The sequence below is a fragment of the Pelophylax lessonae genome (assembly GCF_965119305.1).
Source record: "Pelophylax lessonae genome assembly, chromosome: 5".
NCBI lineage: Eukaryota > Metazoa > Chordata > Amphibia > Anura > Ranidae > Pelophylax > Pelophylax lessonae.
The window spans coordinates 136735773-136758410 of NC_138772.1; the positions used below are offsets into that span (position 1 = coordinate 136735773).

Consider the following 22638-nt stretch of genomic DNA (forward strand, 5'->3'; position numbering starts at 1 on the left):
TGAGCATTTCATTCTTATTAAATATTCTTTATCTGATGGCTGCCCGCTTAATTCTACAAAGAATAAATGTAGACAATAGTAGACTAAATTAAAAAAAAACAATCCTAAGAATGCCAGCACTGATAAGCTTTATAATTATAAACCAAGCATACAGAAAAAGGGTTATTTTTGCTGTTATCAGAGGAGATAGAAGCTGTGAAGAGAGAAGACACTCCAAGAAGCGCAATAATAGGGAACAGAAAACACACGCAGACCCTAAATCCTCTATTGACCTTTACCATGGCCAGCAATAATTCACACCATTCATGAACAATCATTCCATATACCTTAAAATAAAATCCATCCTTTCTAACGAAGCATTTAGTCCTATCAGCTTTCCAGTGGGGTCTCGCTGATGGTGGGATCTGGGTTGCTATAATAAAGAGAGCCTCTTGCTGGAGGTGGTAGGGAAAGCACTTGCTCTCAACAGATACTGGAAAGGCGTAATCACAAGAGAAGCTTGGCTGGGTCTCCGCTCCAAATGGCACAATAATGCGCCGTATTATGTGCTCACGTGGTCATACGTCAACTTAAATCCTTTTATTTCAAATAGGGAATGGTGGAGGAACAAGATTTGCAACATTCACCCTCTCCCTACCCCAAATACCACATAAACCCAACTCATCACAAGTCCAAGGTCCCCCACTATTTGTTCCCTTATTCTGGCCAGAAAAAAATATGTTCTCCTATCTATCACAGAGCTGACTCACATACTTCCACAAGTTAGCACAATAGGTACTGAGAGCAGAAGAACACTCACAGGAGTAGGTCAGTCCATGGAGTAGTGCAAGCCTTGTTGACTGATTACTAAGCTCAGCACATATGAGCCATTAGAGAGGCCCATTGAGGAAGGCTTGCTTACTCCCACACATGACACATGTCCCACAGTAGAAGCTAAAAGGCCCTTAATTACCTGACAAATGCAAAACCCGTCTATCCTTCTAGAAGTTTTTTGTTCATCTAAGCACAAGATTCCTCTGAAATGGGTCTGAAATGTTCTGGGTAATCACAAACCCTCCTGTGTAAAAGTTCCCTTGAGAAGAAGTTGTCTAACAGACTCAAAATTACAAGGTGCTTTCTATAGTTGAATGTCTCTTTGCATTGAAAGAATTATACTATTACAACCTGTGTGTGTGTGTGTGTGTGTGTGTGTGTGTGTGTGTGTGTGTGTGTGTGGTGTAGTGTGTGTGTGCGCGTGTGTGTGTGTGTGTGTGTGGTGTAGTGTGTGTGTGGTGTAGTGTTCATGTGGTGTAGTGTGTGTACTGTGTAGTATAGTGTGTGTAGTGTATATGTGTGTGGTGTAGTGTGTGTGGTGTGTAGTGTGTGTGGTGTGTAGTGTAGTGTGTGTGGTGTAGTGTGCATGTGGTGTAGTATGTGTAGTGTGTGTGTGTGTGTGTGTGTGTGTGTGTGTGTGCGGGTGTATTGTGTGTCTGTGCAGTGTGTGTGTGTGTGTGTGTGTGTGTGTGAGTGTGTTGAATGATTAGAGATAGACTGATTAGATAGATAGATAGATAGATAGATAGATAGATAGATAGATAGATAGATAGATAGATAGATAGATAGATAATAGATAGATAGATAGATAGATAGATAGATAGATAGATAGATAGATAGATAGATAGATAGATAGATAGATAGATAGATAGATAGATAGATAGATAACCACCTGTAGACAGAAATACCTCATACATAAACACACACACACACACACACTATACACACCTTATATTCAAAAAGAGACGTATACATACACATTCAAGTTATTTGGGGGGAGTTTATGGTCAGTGGCCTCTGAACAATAACACTTAAGAAATGGGATCAAGCTTCATTGGCGACACTATTCCATAGGAGAACTCCCCAAGACACAAGCTGAGCTCATGAAAGCGAATAAAACTGATTTTCTGGCTCAGGCTTGTCATTTTCAAGCTAGTTAATGAATATCTCGAACAGAATGAGCCATGGAACAAAAAGCCTCTAAGCAGCAAAGGGGAGCGAAATTAATGGATAATTGGGCAGTTGTTGGGAAGTTCAGGGCAGAGTAAGATGTGTGGTTTCTCCTTTGGACTGGAACACTTAAGAACTGGATGGAACTTGAAGAGGAGCCCAGTCTTTCTGAACTACTTGCTGGAGACTTTACACCACACTTATATCATTACACTTCACATTAGCAGGTAAATTGCTGTTAGTGTGAATGGAGCCTAAAACTGAAATGTATATGGAGCTCACAAGTATCTGTGTCTTTCAGAAATCGAACATTGAAGTGGGTTTACTGGAATCGGCCTGGTGATGAATGGATGAGCATGGAAGCCCTGGATGGACTTTCAGAGTATCACATGAATTGTGCTTACTTCAGGGAATTTCTGGACTGAGTCCTGGCTTCAGTTTGCTGCAAATTCATCCAGTGACCCGCTGCATCTATGACATATTGACTTTGGATTCCATATGGGTGGTGTGAACTGATAAATATATACTCCATAATTTTCTGTTTATGTGTAGGGCTAGTTACAGATTGCTACTCGATTACGCTATTATTACTCCAAAAATCACAATTGTGCTATAATTTATGTAATCTCCAGCTCGTTACAGACACTCAGAAGTGTAAATCTGTGCAGCCCTATTGAGCACGAGGTTGACCACGCCAGGGACACACAAAAGGCTCTTTATCTGGCAAAGTTCTGACATGGCTGGGATAATGGAAGAGGTTTATGGCCATGAGCATGATAAAATGCTGGGCTTTGCTATTTCTTGACAACTTTCCAGCAACTTGGCTCCATTTTTATTATGTTATGTGTAGATAGATAGTCACTTTTTGATATTTATCATTACACCTGTGTAGTCACATAACTAAAAGTGGTGACCTAGAACGACCAATAAATCATTACATGCCCTACTATGTTCATCTATATTCATGTGTGCTGTCAGATAATGCTACTTTGTTAATTGTACCAGTATTTTTGTTACATGTATTATTTTTTAGATTGGAAATCTACGCATCTCCATAAATAGTGTATATAAAAGGTTGCTTGCAGAATGCTCTGATGCAGAAAAGAAAGGCAGGAGATTAGACTGCAAACTTCAGAGGTGCTGCATACCCATAGCGGCCCCCCTCAAATTTATAGCGCACCATTACTGGCAGGTGTGAACAAAGAAAATCAATAAACTTGTCAACGGGAGTACTTAAGAGTGTAATACTGCTGCGTGTGAAGGGGAGTTTTATGACTGCTTTAAATATCATTAAGAAAAGACAACAGCCGATTTGGGTAGCCATGAAGCTGGTTAAAATGGAAATGCAAAATTCTGTTTTTTTGTTTTTTTTTTTGTTTTTTTTTAGCAAAGTGAGATCACATAGTCTGGGGCAATGTTTGAAGTAATCAAATGTGCTGCAGATGGGTTTATGTTGTGTGTAAGTATTATCCCAAACAAAGTAGCAACATGCAAATACAAAGCTTTCCCGGATGGTAAAAATACACATCTGTGCTGAGCAGCTTTAGGAAACTTCCTATTTGAATGTCAACTGGAGAATAGTATATAAATCATGTAGCTGGGGTCCTTTGTCCTGCTAAATTACTGAGAATTCTTCACATGTCCTGTGTCTCCTTAAATATCACTATTTCTTGAGTTACCTGCAAGGATTGGGTGTTTTGTGACACACGATGAATAGTAGCTATTCTGTCATCTTAAATATTTATCAGGGGCATCCTTGTTTAGTGCTGACATGAGTGTGACTGTGATAACAAGAAATGCAAGAAATACATGTAATCAGGTAAATTGGAACTACTAAAAAAAAAGTGTTCGGTATATAAACTTTAAAATCAGTTTGCAAGGGTGTAAAATAAATCTTCTTTGGGTTATCAAAATAAAAAAAAAATTAAAAATCGGATAGGTAAATAAATGAAAGAAAGAAAGAAAAACAGACAGAAAGAAAGAAAGAAAGAAAGAAAGAAAGAAAGAAAGAAAGAAAGAAAGAAAGAAAGAAAGAAAGAAAGAAAGAAAGAAAGAAAGAAAGAAAGAAAGAAATATATTTTTCTATGAATTCCAATGTGCACTGCTACAAATGTACGGCCAGTGGGGTAATGCCTGCTTTTCTACCGAATACACAAAGCTGAGTGTGTATAGTGGGAATGAGGCATTGCTGAACAATGCAACAGAAGATATGGTACAGAGTATATTATTTGTATATCAAAATAAGAATCAGTATGTCTATCTACAGAGAGAAAGTTAGGAAGAAAGAAAGAAAGAAAGAAAGAAAGGAAGGAAGGAAGGAAGGAAGGAAGGAAGGAAGGAAGGAAGGAAGGAAGGAAGGAAGGAAGGAAGGAAGGAAGGAAGGAAGGAAAAAAGAAAGAAAGGAAGGAAGGAAGGAAAAAACGAAGGATGGAAAAAAGGAAATGAATAAAGATTAAAAAAGGAAAAGAAAGAAAGATACTGGCTAGATAGATAGATAGATAGATAGATAGATAGATAGATAGATAGATAGATAGATAGATAGATAGATAGATAGATAGATAGATAGATAGATAGATAGATAGATAGATAGATAGATAGATAGATAGATAGATAGATAGATAGATAGATAGATATCGACATATTACTTGTGCCACAATGTCCAAGGATCTGTAATTATGGAAGTGTATTTCCCATGCAAATGCACAACGTTGATAAGAAAGATAGATAGATAATGATAGACAGATAGATAGATAGATAGATAGATAGATAGATAGATAGATAGATAGATAGATAGATAGATAGACAGACAGATGATTACATTGCACACACACACACATATATATATATATACATATACATATATATATATATATATATATATATATATATATATATATATAATTACATTGCATACACACATATTATATATGTATATATATATATATATATATATATATATATATATATATATATATATATACATACATATACATACATACATAAATGTACACATACATACGATGATAGATAGATAAATAGATAGATAGATAGATAGATAGATAGATAGATAGATAGATAGATAGATAATGATAGACAGATAGATAGATAGATAGATAGATAGATAGATAGATAGATAGATAGATAGATAGATAGACAGACAGATGATTACATTGCATACACACACACATATATATATATATATATATATATATATATATAATTACATTGCATACACACATATTATATATATATATATATATATATATATATATATATATATATATATATATATATATATATATATATATATATATATATACATACATATACATACATACATAAATGTACACATACATACGATGATAGATAGTTAGATAAATAGATAGATAGATAGATAGATAGATAGATAGATAGATAGATAGATAGATAGATAGATAGATAGATAGATAGATAGATAGATAGATATTAAAGTATATCGACATATCAGAAAAAAGAAATCGAGTCCTTTGTTCTCTTTTTATGGGTGTGTTAGTAAAGATCTCTGCCCTTTACACAAACCAACACTCTTTGATAAAGACTTCTCAATTTAGTCAATATAAGTCTTATGATGTACCCCAGTCGCAGTAGTGATATTTTTCGGTGTGGCTGAAGATACAGAGGTTGAATATTTTGGTATGGATAATAAACATGACCCACAGTCAAAGTTAAAAGCTCTTTCTGTGTTCCTCAAGTATGCATCAGTTCAAATGTGCACGAGAAAGGATTGGAGTATCGAAATGTATCCATGGAAGCAAACAAAATGGTATAACTGGACATGTAAAACAAAACCAAAAGCTGTGCACACTATATATCAATACATTTATGTTTTCTATAGGATTATAGTAAATCACACACTTTGAACCACAAAGACGTTCACAATGACTGAAATATTACATTTGTGTCATTAAAGGAAATAGCCAATTTAGTGACCATAAATCACGAAATAATGTTGCTGTAATTAGCTATATTTTTGTTAGAATCAGTATCAAGCAACCATAGCAGCTTGTGTAAATTGCCATCATATGACTCTATGACACCAGACGTTTAAACTGATTTATTTTAAAATGTAGCATATTTTCCAACAGTACTGATTCACTTTTGACCTGTTATAAAAAAAAAACGTGACATTAAACCTATAAAACAAAACTGTAATCGTGCTATTTTGCCATCACATAACAGCATCGCCTGGTTATACGAAATCTCCACCAGGGCACTCACAAAACACACACCTACAATAGATTTTTTTTTCCTAGTATAGAATATGTAAGAGAAATAACTTGCTATTGACAGCTGCCAATCAGGTCCAAGATTCAACATATCACTCTTCTTTGACCATAGCATTAAAAGTAATTTTATTGCTAAAACACAATCATTATTCTCCCTGTGCTATTCATAGAGGCGGCTTAATTTCATACATAAATCCAAAAGACTAATGAATCGTGGAGATATAATGTCCTCCAACACTCTGCTTTTCCATCACTAACCAGACTCTCACCCCTACACTTGAGATGGACTGACTTTGTAACTCAGGAGACAATAACACCCCCACCATCCAGGCATGTGGCACTGTCCACATAGAAAATAGACATTTAGGTCTCTATTTCTATCAAGTCCCACAGATGCCCCTTCCAAACATAGCTTCCATAGACTCCAGAAAGAACCTTCTGTAAACTGTCTTATAATGGCCCACAAATTCTAATTATTTATGGTACTTACTGAAATTGTCCCTTTCTTCCTGGCAATATCTCTGTGAAGGTGCTTCTTAAAAAAAAAAAAAAAAAAAAAAGACTGCCTCAGTAAAACTACTGAGCTGAGACAGATTCCAGACAAGATCTGAACTAATCACCACACAAGATCTCCTACTATATGAATTATTTAGGTAACCACGTGAACAAGAGTAAGAGAGCAATACATGCCAGAGTGACAACTACAAGCCTGGTTCCGTCTAGCATGCACTGTGCCATAGCACAGGTTTATGTTGACTCATGCTCTTCCAAGGAGGGAATTGTACACCAGTGGCTCTCCCATGAAACTACATGTTTCAGCATGCCTTACCAGCCAAATTCTGACAATTTAAACTGCCTACTGAAAACAATTAACCAACCAATGACTTTGTTGAAAACAGCTTTACAGTGCATTTCAGAGGCCTTATAATGGTAACACAACAACACATCATTATCAAGGGCCTGCCTTTCTGAGCTCAGGCTTTACACCAGTACACCAGATCAGTTGATCTTTTTTCCCATAGAGACCAAATTTGGTAAAGCAGTACACATATCAAATGGTTGCAGGCATAATAATCTGCAGTGTCCAGGCACAGATCTCAGTGTCCTGGACTGGGTTCCAAGCTTAATAGGTCAAAGCCTCATAGATTTAAAATGGAAATTAAAGGAGGCCATGCATTAGACAATTGTCTTATTTAATTTCCTTTAGATTTACATTCAACTATGTAATGCATGGGCCTGTCTGTTTGCATACCAATTGAAAGTGTTTAGGTTTGATCTCATATTATATGGTTTTGGTAAATTGTACAAGAAAATTTTACAATCTATGGCCATCCTTATGGCCCGTACACACGATCCGAAAATCGGACGAAAAATAACGCTTGTGAAAAGATCGGACGATAATCTGATCGTTAGTACACAGCTTACGAGAGGCGATCACGACAGTTCGCCCGATATTTCCCGGTCGTGCAAGCATAAAAATTTTGATCGTATTATAACACATCGTACGATAATCGTATTATCAATATGTTGTTTGTCCGAAAAAAATGGTGAGCAGTAGACAGCGCATGAGCAGTAGACAACATTTCCCCTCACACGCTACAGCGTGGTTACGCATACCGGAAGCTTTTGAATCATCGTCCGAGAAAATTTGTATGGTAAGTAACCTCTCCCATTTGCGAATATAATTGAGAGTTCCTAGCAACCAAACAAAAACGAACGGAGAGTCGTCTGATTTTCAGATCGTGTGTACTGGGCTAATGCCCAGTACACATGATCCGAAAATCGGATGACTCTCTGATCGTTTTTGTTTGTACTGGGCTAATGCCCAGTACACACGATCCAAAAATCGGACGACTCTCCGTTCGTTTTTGTTTGGTTGCTAGGAACTCTCAATTATATTCGCAAATGGGAGAGGTTACTTACCATACAAATTTTCTCGGACGATGATTCAAAAGCTTCCGGTGTGCGTAACACTGACTTAAAAATCGCTGCTTCTACAGGAGTTTTGATCGTAGAAGCAGCTCAATGTTATCCTAGGTGCCCACACACACAGGATGATTTCAGGCATATATTAAGCTCATTTAGAGGCAGGAAAAAAAACCCTTCTGGTTTGCGTTCCTGTTACGAGCTTTCTGGCATAAAAAATGCAAAACTCTCCTAAACTCGCCTAAACTATCTACAAATAAACGCGATGTATGAGCATTTTTTGTTTTTTTTTCTGCCAAGGAAACTTACAGTTTTTTGAGAAGATTAACTCACAGTTTTTCTGATACAGGGATGGAGATGCTGGGCATTACCCGCTGGTGTCTCACTAAGAGACCCACATAGCCTATAGTGTTCACTTACAGTTTTTTAAGCCCATGTGTTCTTGGAGCTTACCTTACCCCAGTGATCTTGCTTTTTAAATCAAATTTATATAGGCAAATAAAACTGATCATTTGAAGTGTTTGAAGAATCATCTTTCCCCAACTGGCATAAAATACTCACCTCAATGGAATCTCTTCACCTTGAATATTGTCCCCTTAGACAGGCAGACAAGAGGCAAAACACATACAATTCACCATTGAGGCCTGCAAGCCTCCACACCAGTGATATTAGGCAACACTGTAGATATAAATTCTTCCTGGGATTTTGAAACCATTTCAAATCTTCCAGATGTGTATAATAACATACTCTCTCATGAAGTTGACTGATTAGCTGGGTATGTGAATCAGAGCTGTTGATTGCCAGTAATATAGAGCACAGGCTTCCATGCAGAAAAAGCTACATGTGATAGTGTAATGTGAGAGGAAGAATGGTTTTGTGTGCTTTAAACTGTGTGGGGCGCATTTCTGGCAATATTTACATACTTGTTTTCAAGTGATCTAGTTATGAAAGGATCTATGTGGAGAGGCAGGGGCGGGGACAAATTAATAGTTTATGTTCTACCTTCAGAGCCTAAAACTCTGCCCCACTGTTTTCTTCAATACTCACAGGGAACCAGAGAGGGTATAAAAGGTGGGGGGGGGGGGGGTGAGGTAGACTAGAGAGAGAGAAACAGATGGGATGAGAGGAGAGAGAAAAGGCAATAGGAGTGGGATGTTGAAAATATAGATAAAAATAATAATAACAAAGATTTTGAAAGGGAGAGAGAGAACAAAAAGAGAAAGGAATTGAGGTAATACACAAGAATGATAAAAGTAAATATAATAAGAAAGATAAAGAGATAGGAAAGAGAGAATAATAATTAGGCCTCATGCACACTGGAGGTTATCAAAACGTCAGTAGAAAGCTGTAGCTATAGAAGGAGTTTTTCAGCCTCCTTGCAGTAAGCATTTTTCAGCATTTTTAGCTTTTTTCAGCTGAAGTGTTTTTTTGGCTTTTTTTTTTTTGCTAAATTATACTCCCACAAAAGCCTATGGGTCAAAAACGTTGATAAGTGCAGAAGAGCCACATTTTTCAGCATTTTTAAGCTTTTATCAGAGTTAGAGCGTTTTTACAGCTGAAAAAAGGCTTCCTAAAACCCACTAGTTCTGGGGGGGGGGGGGGGGATCCAGCCAGAAAACGCCCCTGTCAAAAACTGCTAAAAACAGCCTAAGTGCCGGTTCACACTATAGCGTGTGCGGCGATCGCATGTAATATCGGAGCGCACTGCTCCTTCATTACATACAATCGGATGTGCAGTGCGAATTCAGCCATACACTTTGTATGGCTAAATTCGCACTGCACCCGCACAAAAGTCGCACATGACCCTTTTTTTCAGCCGCATCAGGATCGGATCGCACAGTGGTTCACACTTGTGCGATCCGATCCTGTGCGAACTGTCAGATCGCACTGCGATATGCGATCAAACTGGGGGTGTCGTTAACATTTCATTGACACCCCCTGCGTATCGCATATGGCAGTGTGAACTGCCAGATGTGCGTTTGCGATGCGGGAACAGGCTGCGAATTCGCAGCCTTCCCGCATCGCACAAGTGTGACCCGGCACTAAGTGTGCATGGACACATAGGATAACATGCTGGGGAGTTTACTGGCTGCAGAAAAAAAAAACGTCTGACTCCAAAAACAGCAGCTGTAAAAATGTCCAATGTGCATGAGGCCTAATAATAATAATAATAATAATAATAATTATTATTATTAGTAGTAGTAGTAGTAGTAGTAGTAGTAGTAGTAGTAGTAGTAGTAGTAGTAGTAGTAGTAGCAGTAGCAGCAATAGTAGTAGTAGTAGTATCAATATTTTTATTATTTTAAAAAAAAGGGGTTGATTTACTAAAACTGGAGAGTGCAATATGTGGTGCTGCTGTGCATGGTAGCCAATCAGCTTCTAACTTCAGCTTGTTCAGTTACAGCTTTGACAAAGAAAACCTGGAAGCTGATTGGTTTCTATGCAGAGCTGCACCAGATTTTGCCCTCTCCAGTTTTAGTAAATCAACCCCACAGTGTTTAGAAAATATGGATAGGATACACTCTGTATGTAAAGTGAACATTAGAAAGAAAGTAGGGTCTAAGGAATAACTGGTGACCATAAGAGAAGACATGCTACAAAAGTAATAGGAATGATAAAGAGAAAGAGGGAAGCAACAAGGGGAGAGAGAGAAAGGGAAAGAAAGAGAGAGGTCAGATTGAGCATAATATAAAAAGAAAGAGGAGGAGAGAAGGATAGAGGTAGCACATTAAAAATAACAGATAAGGCAAAAGAACAATGGAGGAATATGTGTACAAAAGAGAAATGTAAACAATACTAAGGGAGGATGAGAGAAAGATAGAAGGGTTTTTTTTTTTTATACCAAAGAAGTATTTTTATAATAGCTAATTCAGTTTAGGTTCATTAGAAAAACAGAACTTAGAGCAAACAGTATCCAATTTATGTATACTTGGTAAGCCCATATTTAGCAAGGTACATGTTCCACTTTCTTGTATGCATGATATAAGTGTCTAAACACAGGCAATGTAATATTTACTCCTTTAGCAATCCAATACCTAAAAGAAAGGAAGAGAGGAAAGGGAGCAAGGGTGGGGAAGACAGAAGGGTTTGTAGAGAAACAGAGATATTAAAAAGGAGGAGGGGAGACATATTTAACATCTAACCAAATTTCTGTATATTGTGTTGCCAATAACATGTGCAAACTATGGCCCCAGCATAAAATATAATGAAATCTACTTGAACATCTGGGGTAAAATATTCCCTGTTATAAATGGTGCTTCTGCATACATTAGAAAAGAGCTCCTGGCTGCAAAGCTCCATTGTATGAAGAGAATTCTCCACCTTTCATCCTGCCACATTAATAATACCCAGTGAACCCGTGTCCCATTTTGTGCCATTCAGCTAAAAGAAAACCAATCACACAGCCAGAGCAATAAAACTCTCCCCTAGAGCTATCTGCTATCTCTGTCCTTTCTGGTGTATCCAATTTCTAAGCACAAAACAAATAAAACATCTTTAATTTCAACTGTAATCGACAAACAATTTTAGAATTACTATGAGGACAGTCTAAGAATTCAATTCTGCTAGCATTTCAGATGCAGCACAAAGCAACCAGTGATCAGAGAGATACAAGCATTGCTTCAATGATGGCTCATTACATTTCTGAAAAGCACTGATCAAACAAAGTGCATGTCATTTCCCCTGAAATATATAATCCCAAATATATATATATATATATATATATATATATATATATATATATATATATATATATATATATATATATATTAAAATAATAATTATAACAGCAGCATCCAGATTTACAGAACCAGGGGTGGCTCATTTTACAGGGAATTCAGTACTAAAGGTCAAGGGTTTGAGGTCAGCTTGCATCTCTGCCTCTCACAAAAAAAAAAAAAAAAAAAAAGAGACAGAATCCGTGTCCTCTGCATGAACTCTGGTTGCCTTAGCAAATGGCAGACAATGTGACAGGGCAAATTCAAACAACAAAAAGCTAAAGAAAATGCCTAAGAATATATATATATATATATATATATATATATATATATATATATATATATATATATATATATATATATATATATATATATATTGCATACTTTTGTATTTCTTAGGTGCTTCATGATTACAATGCATAGTGAAATTACATATCAACAGGGGTGTACATAAATAAATCCATACATACCTTATGCAAAAAAAAAAACACAGTGGATGGCCCAGTTCTTTTTTTTTCACCCAGCCTCAGTGTTATGAAGAAATATGTGTAAACGTCTGACAGGGGGACCCTGCAGAAATACTTCCATTTTTAGAATGACTATCATATCCTGGGTTTTACTTTCCCACATCAAATCCTTCAGCATGTCTGGGAAGATACAAAGGCGTCATTATCAGTATCTGGTAGTTGATATGGCACAGCAATACTGTATTTTAGTGTCTGAAATTAAACGTACTCTATACGTTTATACTATGTTATAAATGTATATGATAGTAAGTGTAAAGAGTAACAGTAACTTAGTTCTTACCATGAAAGTGAAAGGAGTTGGAGTTGGAGAAACATAAAGCACATAAAGCACATTAGGCATGGAAGCGTTTTGCGAGGCTTTCCAAATTATTATTGCCTTAATATAATTTAGGCCCTGGAAACCAGTCATTGGTAAATATATATATATATATATATATATATATATATATATATATATATATATATATATATATATATATAGATAGATATTTATTTATTTATATATATATATATATATATATATATATATTTATATATATTTTTATATATATATATACATATATATATATATATATAGAGAGAGAGAGAGAGAGAGATCTCTATCTATCTATCTATCTATCTATCTATCTATCTATCTATCTATCTATATATATATATATATATTGCACACACCTTCGAACACACGCATTCACACACATACATGGCTGCATATAAATACAAAACGTACAGAGATTCATATGTTTTTTTTTTTTTTTTTAAGGCAGCATGTATGGCTGTATTCCATCCTTTAACCAACATCCTGGAAGGATCATAGTTTGGTGGCAATAAATCTTACTATATGGTCTCTTTAGCACAGTTACACACCTAAAACTGCCATTAAACTTGTATTTATGTTCATATAAACCACTGTATTTACTGTGGGAATATGTGCAGTTGCACATAGCTGTATCGCAGCAAGTACGTTTAGGAAACGGTTGGTGTTTTTGAAAACTTTAATTTTCACAGAAGAATCCTCGAGGTTAGCACCACAACAATACAGGACAACAATCCACAATATATATAGTACTTATACTGTATCTACACCCTCTCCTCTCCTTCAAGGCGATCAAAGGCCTTCTAGAGTAATGCTAACAACAACGAAAGTGTCAAACACACACAGGTCACAAGCAACGATCTAAGCAGGAACACAGTCTTTTGTTTTTTTGTGCCTACAGAAATGTTATTTATCTGCAAGTATTTACAAACCCTGCTAGATTTATTTCCTCAATCTTTGGAGGCCATTAAATAAAATATTTAAAAACGTTTGGCTTTCTTAAATACCCACAAGCTACATGTATATGTGTAATAATACAATGGATGGTCCATACCTTTATACCACATACTACCCCATAAATGTATCTGTGGCATTTGTATTTTGTATATAAAATAGTTTGCTACATATGTAGACACTGAACTATGCAAATATTCATATACACATATACCCCATAGCTATTTTATAAGTATACAGTCAAATACTTAAATAGAACAACAAAAAAAAAAGTCTCCATAGGAATCCTTGATGATGTATATACACTGTCCTGGCTTGGTCAAGGACTTTTTATATCCAGCAAGAATAAGTAGGTTTGCTATATTTATTTCTTTTTCTCCCCAAAGTCATTTGGTCCAAAATGATTACCACCAGCCACTGGAGCAGCACAAGTAAGGACTTTATAGTAATGGGGTTGTTGACCCATCTGTGTGCTGATGATGACCCTGTACTTTTGACTGCTGGCTGGGGGCTGATGAGTTTGCTGAGCGCATCTTAGTGTTGGGCAGTTTGTGGTCTTTCTTCCACTTCATCCTCCTGTTCTGGAACCAGATCTTGACCTGACGTTCGGATAGGCATAAAGTGTGTGCTATCTCTATTCTCCGGCGTCTGGTCAGGTAACGGTTAAAGTGGAACTCCTTTTCCAGCTCTAATACTTGTTGTCTGGTGTAGGCAGTTCGAGACCTTTTGGGTTCCCCTCCAGTGTAATTTGGATTAACTGAGCACACAGAGAGAGAGAGAGAAAAAAAAGCAATGGGAATATAACCATTAGATAATGACTTGGCACCATTGTTCAGATTAGATAGAAAATTTTTAAAAAATAAAAAAAGTTTCTGACAATGCACCAAACAAGGGAATGCCATAAAATATGGTGATGGGGAACTGGAGGGGGGGGGGAGGGAAGCATCAATGGCGTATGGCCCAGAGTCAATAGCAGGACAATTACATTTATGGGATCTGTAATTACTTTCTAAACAGACTGACTCCAATAAATCCTCCAGTGAGGAGCCACAGCTACTAAAAGGATAGCCTTTCCCTTTTTCCTTGGCCAGCAGGCAACCCAATTGACCTCAAGCTGCAAAGCTACTGATCTTACCTGTGTTGCAATGGATTTTCTTCATCCAAGGATAGACCACGGGCTCTTTGCATTTGAGGCCAGCAGAAACAACAGCATTTTTCTCAGTATGGATGCTGTCATTGGACACTCCTATAGGCTCACAGTGCTGGGGTGGTTGTCTGAGGACGTGGCTTTGGAGAAGTGGCTGGGACTGACCATGTCCTTTCCCAGGGAGCCCATCCTGGGTGACCCCGGCATCATGGCTTGGGGTAAGGTGGCTGTATCCATAGGTGGCTTCTTGGTAGGGAGCTGGACCTTGGTAAAGAGCCTCTGGAGGAGCCTCGAAGCCGGGTTCCCTCGGCCGCTCGTAGTATTCAGGAGACTGGTTGTGCAAGTAGTTATTTTGGGCATACTCCTCGCAGGGTGGGAATTTGGGCTCGATGTAGTTGGAGTTTATCAAAAACGAACTCATGGCCATTAATTTGTGGAAGTGCAACAAAAAAATACTAATTTTTCTCGCGTTGTCGTTTTTCTCTTCTCCTCTAAACCCTCCTACTGCCTGTCAAGTGTGCAAAGTTAGCAGGCCACGTGACCGACCGGGCCAATCCCAGCCCTCCCCTGGACCCCGGATAAGGAAACACAAGGATGATAAATGCTTTGCTAGTCAAGCCTTATATACTTAACTGGAGCTGCTGTAAGATCATCAGACTTATAATCGCTGCCAGATATACAGAGGATCAATACTATACATAGTGCTCTGAACTAGATCCTTTAGTAATAAGCAGGACAGACTGAGATCAGTAAAGCTCGTCTCTGACTCATCAGCTGTGCCCCTCACACGTAGGACTATGCCACTCAACTGGAGGAAGCCTCTCTGCAATGTAATACTGTATGTAATCCTATATGTAGTATGTACTTCAATCATCTGTAATCCTGCTACATAACTGAAAGCCTGCCGTCTAGACTGCTAATATGTGCTCTGCTTATCACACCAAAGTGCCTGCTAGCCTAACATGACAGCTAATGTATAGATCTTTCCTATAGGAGGATATCATGTGGTCAGCCAAATGGAAAATGGCCAGGTAGTGCAGTTTATTGTAAATTAGAAGTAGGACTTCCACACTGCACACATAGGAGCTGCACCCTGTAGGAGGGTTAACCATACTGCAAACATGAGAGATACACCCCATAGGAGTCACCACACTGCAACATGAGAACTGCACCCTATAGGAATCACCACACTGCAACATGAGAGCTGCACCCTATAGGAATCACCGCACTGCAACATGAGAGCTGCACCCTATAGGTATCACCGCACTGCAAACATGAGAGATGCACCCCATAGGAGTCACCACACTGCAACATGAGAGCTGCACCCTATAGGAATCACCGCACTGCAAACATGAGAGATACACCCCATAGGAGTCACCACACTGCAACATGAGAGCTGCACCCTATAGGTATCACCGCACTGCAAACATGAGAGATGCACCCTATATGAATCACTTCACTGCAAACCTGAGAGCTTCACTCTATAGGAGTCACAAAACTGCAAACATGAGAGATGCACCCCATAGGAGTCACCACACTGCAACATGAGAGCTTCACTCTATAGGAGTCACAACACTGCAAACATAAGAGATGCACCCCATAGGAGTCACAACACTGGAAACATGAGAGATGCACCCTATAGGAATCACCGCACTGCAAACCTGAGAGCTTCACTCTATAGAAGTCACAACGCTGGAAACATGAGAGATGAACCCCATAGGAGTCACAACACTGGAAACATGAGAGATGAACCCCAAAGGAGTCACAACACCGCAATCATGAGAGATGCACCCCATAGGAGTCACAACTCTGCAAACATGGGAGCTGCACACTGTAGAAGGGATCACAACTCTGCAAACATGGGAGCTGCACACTGTAGAAGGGATCACCACACTGCAAACATGAAAGCTGCACACTATAGAAGGTATCACCACACTGCAAACATGAGAGCTGTACACTATAGAAGGGATCACCACACTGCAAACATGGGAGCTGCACCCTATAGGAGTCACCACACTGCAAACATGGGAGCTGCACCCTTTAGGAGCCACAACACTGCAAACATGGGAGTTACACCCTATAGAAGGTATCACCGCACTGCAAACATGAGAGCTTCACCCTATATAATGATTCTCTATCGACCCACAGGCAATCACAGCACTTCATACTAACCTATATAAATCAGCAGGCATAGGGAAGGCAATCCCCTTGTGGTATATAGTGCAGTTTAGCTAGAGCAGCTGTGTTTCCTTCATAAAGGGGTGTAGGTAGGACTTGGTGTGTGAAGACATCAAGCTTGCATACACACCTCTAGCAGCTTGCACTCTATTGAGAAAGCACCAGCTGACTTAAGAGAATCAATGACTATATCGCTTATGTAAATATTAATATTGGCATCACCTAAGTCAGGTAAACAGCCTCTCAAAGAACTATATATGCTGTGCATGTATGATGGCAATTGTCTAATCTAAAAAAAAAAAAAGCCTCTGAGCGCCCAGACTGTAAGATAACAATACAGCCTGGCCTGACCCTGTAATAAAGTACAGAATAAGTTATCTGATTCTTTTAGGGCTGGAGGGAAGGGGGGTTACTGGTCAAAAGAAGCAAAATCTGGCAGATAAATTCCACATGTTGCTAAAAGACAAAGGCAGACCAGACCTACTATGAGGCTGTATATGCTGTATATATGGAGACCCCACGTATTGTAGTGTTTAAAACATCTGTGGAACAATCTGTAGTTACCCCCTATGCACTCAGTGGATGCTGGGATTCTAACTGCAATATTGTCTAGCTGCATTGAATATATATATATATATATATATATATATATATATATATATGTATATATATATATATATATATATATATATATATATATATATATATATATATATGTGTGTGTGTGTGTGTGTATGTATATACACATATATATATATATATATATATATATATATATATATATATATATATATATTTATAAATAAATAAATAGTTGATGCCAGAATATTAACTGCAATATAAATATAGATATAGATATAGATAGATAGATAGATAGATAGATAGATAGATAGATAGATAGATAGATAGATAGATAGATAGATAGATAGATAGATAGATAGATAGATAGATAGATAGATAGATAGATATAGATCAGACTTGCAAACCAGTTAACTATATTACTGGCTGAGTGATGTCATGTGCATAGGCTGTTTTTGGTGAGCAATGCAGAGCACACAATGACCCATTAAATTTACCACAAATACCCATTTTGCAATTCTACTACCTAGGTGTATAAATAGACACACTGGCAAAATATAAACCTAATGCCAGAGCTATATTTAGCGTATTTGGGCATCTAGAGAGCACAAAAGGAGGCATTTACCTTGTTATATGAAGCATAAACAGAGCAGATGGCGAATTTTCATTCATTTGCATGCTGTACTAGATGAATGGTAAGCGCCAAGAAGATTCCTAAAAATCGCAGTTTATATGGTGTGCACCGTTTCTATACAGAAATAGAGGAACGCAGAAATAAATGATGTTTGTAATGAATTGCTTTAAAAATCACAGGCAATATTTCTGCAAGAACATGAGTTAAAAAATGACTTTTTTATTCCCCTAAAATATTTTTGCTAATAAATTAAGTTTCGTCTGATACAACAGAGACATATCAGTGACTAATTTTGAAATCACATCTACCAAATACGTATTAGGGAATAATAACTGGCTAATGGCTATTGACATGCAGATAAAAAATGTGTTATATAATTGAATATAGTGCAACTCAGTAACACCCTAGTGATTAGGTATAGGTTTCAAGTTTAACATACTGTGACCAATCATGTATATATATTCAGTATATGTGTCTCTATATATCAATGAGCAAAGGGATAGTAAATATTTAAATATGATACATGTTTTATTATGAGTTTGCACAGGAAAGTATTTAGTAAACTAGTTCCTAATATGTATATAATTACAGCGAAGTCTTTCAGCTCAAAAGTTGCAGCATAGTTCCATGTTTTTAAATTAAAACACTGATCAGCTGAGCAATAAAAGCGAGTCCAGCTATCTGATGGCTTGTGGCTATCCTCTGAAATGCTTTGTGGTTGGTCTTTTCTAGTACATACAGAAAACACCTCAGAGATAAGTTTTTCTTTTTATGTAGGTGCAAATGCCCGCCAGTGACTGTGTTCATTTCCAAAAGCCTGTTCGTCTTTGAGGTTTTGTTATCATGAAGAACTGAGCCAAGACCACCACGCGTTATCTCAGGACCGACGTTTTAAACATTTTGCTGCAAGATTTATGGTTATCTCACTTTGCCATAAACAACCAAATCAACTGTGTGGAAACCATTTGTGTTTTCTTCTAGAAAAAAAAAACACTTTTGGTATGTGTCCATAGAAATTACTTTTTCTTTTGCTGAACAATAACTGTTAAAAATGTACTTTAACAATGAATAGTGATGTCAGTAGTATTATTATTCGTTTTAGTACACTTGTGGTATTAAAAAAAAAAAAAATCATAGTGTAACAAAAGTAACAAAATAGTAACATAGTAACAAAATATTTTCTTTTTCTTTTTTTTTTTTTGCTTCTTTTTTTTCTAAACACTAACAAATATGTGTGAAGAAACAAACACTTGCAAAATGTGAAGTTCTTTACATCTTTCTTGTCTTAATTTTTTTTTCTCTAACAGCAACCTAGTGTTTGGTTCGAAGTGACCGTAGTGTGACACTGTGCGCATTTTGTTTCGTATTAATCTTCCTCATTGACAGTCTTTGTTAAATAAGGAGGCTTGCAGTTCACCAGGCGACATTTTCATATTTGTTAGACTTAGTGACCTGAGGTTCACCTCGGCCTTGGACTTAGCTTTTCTAAAAGGTCCAGCAAGTGTCTTTAAGGCAGCAGGGAGTTTCTGCCAGGTCACTTCTTCTGACAGAAAATGAAGAATAAATAACGGAAAAGTACACATTACAGAGGTTATGAAATGCATCACTCTTGTTGATTGTGAATCTGAGGAAGCCCAGTGACCTCAGCCCAATGAAAGGCTGATGGTAGGGGGGCTCTAGAAGATATCACCAATCTTATGTTTTTTTGCTCCATTATTGTGGTATACTTCCTATAAAAGTTGTATCTACGTTTTATAAAGTAAAGAAAATCAACGAAAAATACTAAATTCACAAAGAAACAGTAGAAAAAAAAAAAAGAAAAAAGAAAGGCCAGTTGTAGAGCTCTGGAAGCATTTAATTTGTGATTAATGAATGTACAGGAAGTTGATAGGGGGACTGAGGTTAGGTATATAAGAGGGGGAAAAAAAATAACAAGGCTAAACTAAACAATATCGTCATATGCCACAAACAAATACATATGCATAGCAGAAACGATATATATATATATATATATATATATATATATATATATATATTTATATTGTTTTTTTTATTGTTTTGTTCTTTAATCAGCTAACTGTGGTTGTGGTTTCCTAGGTTATAAGCCATGTCTTTGCATACTTTACCACAGGGTTTGTGTTCTGTGGCTATCTTATCTCACATATGTAAAAAAAAGATATTTAAAATGTAATTTACTAAAAGTTGTCACTTTTAATTCAAGATCAATGAAGCCGTGCTAGCTGGAAACGCTACAAAGTCAGATTGGTGGGTATACCATTTACTCAATTGAATAGATCACATAGAATATGCCAACTTTGGTTCTAAAAATTATAACTCAGCAGAATGTGTTTATTTTGTACTGTAATATGTACTTATAATGCAAATAAAACGGATTTGGTTACCTCAAAACAAATCAAAATATTTTCTATCTTTGCAGACCGATATTTATATGGGAAACATCATTTATAATAATAAAAAAAATGTATAGTTTGCTTATGGTGGTTCTGGGCTCTATCTGCGTTTTTAAAATATAAATATATGAATTAAAATTTATCTATAATTAAAAAAAAAGGTTCCTTTGTCTCACATTTACTGGTGTGTATATGTGTGTGTGTGTGTGTGTGTGTGTATATATATATATATATATATATATATATATATATATATATATATATATATATATCACCCCAGAAATGCCTTAATCATTTCTATGGGATTTCTTGTGCGAGAAAATGTAATGTTATAGTGCTGATAGTCTGTATGGAATGAAATGTATCTGAATGAATTTGAAAATATCACACTGCAATTTAATAATTTGGTAATCTGTTTTTTTTTTTTTTTTTGGGGGGGGGGTGTTTCTTTTTTTTTTCTTTTTTTAAATATATATATATATATATATATATATATATATATATATATATATATATATATATATATATATATATATATATATATATATATTATTGATACTACAGCTTTAGAGTGTTGACTTCAATTCTACCTGCTCCATTTAGAACCATTTCTTTCAGGCTATCAAGTGGATAGACTTCAAATGAAATGCAGCTCAAACTGTTGTTGAAGGGAATCATTTTTCTACCCTTGCATGTGTAATTAAGGTCATTTAACCGCCAGAGTTCAACAGGAGTCCAGTCTATGATGGTCGTCTAAACTCAAAACACTTTTTTCATCTTTTGTGCTTATGAGCGAAATGTCCACTATATAACATTGACATCAAACTTTGTCTGGATAGATGGCTTGGAGGAGCGCAAAGCTTAAACTTTTGACCTCCAGCTTTTTGACCTGTGGTTGTACCACCCAGCAAAGCACACACACACACACACACATACACATACACATCTTTATGTTAATATTTGCCTCCCTTATGGGCTACCATCATCACAGCCAGCTGCCTTTAAAAGTAAGAATGTAAAAAAAAATATCTGTTTTAAAAAAATAAAAAAATTTCATGGTCATGCCATTTTTTGACCACTGCTACTCTACTGTAGACAAACACATGAAGGCAGATCCAACTGGCAGCAACTTTAACTGCTGATTGCCTTTTCTTATGTGTTTTCTTTTTTTTTTTTGCTACTTGCATTGAAAAAGTACATTTATTGGAAGAAAGAGGGGGAAAAAGCTTGCATAGGCAACTGTTGTCAGTGAACTTGGTCTGAAGCGAGCTCTGGTGGTGATACTAAGGTTTGCAGATTTATCTTCTCTGCATTTACTTAACCTGGCAGTGAACTGAGGGAGCTGTGATTTGTTAAGCACTGACAGTCTTCACCTTAAGGTGTACGTTTAGTAAACTGAGATAAGCCGAGATCTGGATGATCACGGCTTGTCTCAGAGCATTGCAGGTTTAAAATACTGAGAAGAGTAGTGGAGAACATAGTCTTCTCTTCTCATCTCAGTACACAAACAGCTTGCATTCACTGCAATAGAAACGGCCAGTTTAGAAACACATGATGTCACCTGATCACTCTGCTTCTCTTTGAAGATCTCCTCTTCCTACTTCTCCAGCTCAGAGGTGGAGATAGCAGGAAGAAATAGGAGATCTCTGCTGTGAATGTCCCCGTGCCCAAAAGTGAAAGTAAAAACTCTCCCTACTGCAGTGAAATATACATCAACAGCAGGTTAGAAACACATTAACTATACAATCACATATATATCTGTGTGAGTGTATATATATATATATATATATATATATATATATATATATACTGTATGTACTGGTGTGTATGTATGTATGTATATATATATATATATTTTTTTTTATTTCAGGTACTTATATAGCACAGTCAATTTACACAGCGCTTTACATATACATTGCACATTCACATCAGTCCCTGCCCTCAAGGAGCTTACAATCTAAGGTCCCTAATGCCTCGTACACATGTACCGATCGGCCGTCTTTTG

The 22638-nt window shown here is 36.8% G+C and overlaps 2 protein-coding genes across 4 annotated transcripts in view; both read right to left on the reverse strand.

Moving 5' to 3' along the window:
• The window catches only part of HOXA3 (homeobox A3), a 52501-nt gene that overhangs the window by 12951 nt on the left and 16912 nt on the right, over positions 1-22638 (reverse strand). The window contains exon 1 of one of the 3 annotated variants that reach the window (XM_082258577.1): positions 6739-6759. The exons of 1 other annotated variant lie outside the window; for it this stretch is intronic. The gene's annotated coding sequence lies outside the window, so the exon portion shown is untranslated. Of the gene's footprint in view, positions 1-326; positions 521-6738; positions 6760-22638 lie in introns of those variants that run through there. One more of the 3 variants, XM_082258575.1, reaches the window with a different exon arrangement.
• HOXA4 (homeobox A4) lies at positions 13205-15351 on the reverse strand. The gene is made up of 2 exons (XM_082258579.1): positions 14820-15351; positions 13205-14441 (listed from the first exon to the last, which is right to left on the reverse strand). Exons 1-2 carry the CDS (start codon positions 15256-15258, stop codon positions 14125-14127), a joined length of 756 nt encoding a protein of 251 aa, XP_082114705.1. The 5' UTR covers positions 15259-15351; the 3' UTR covers positions 13205-14124.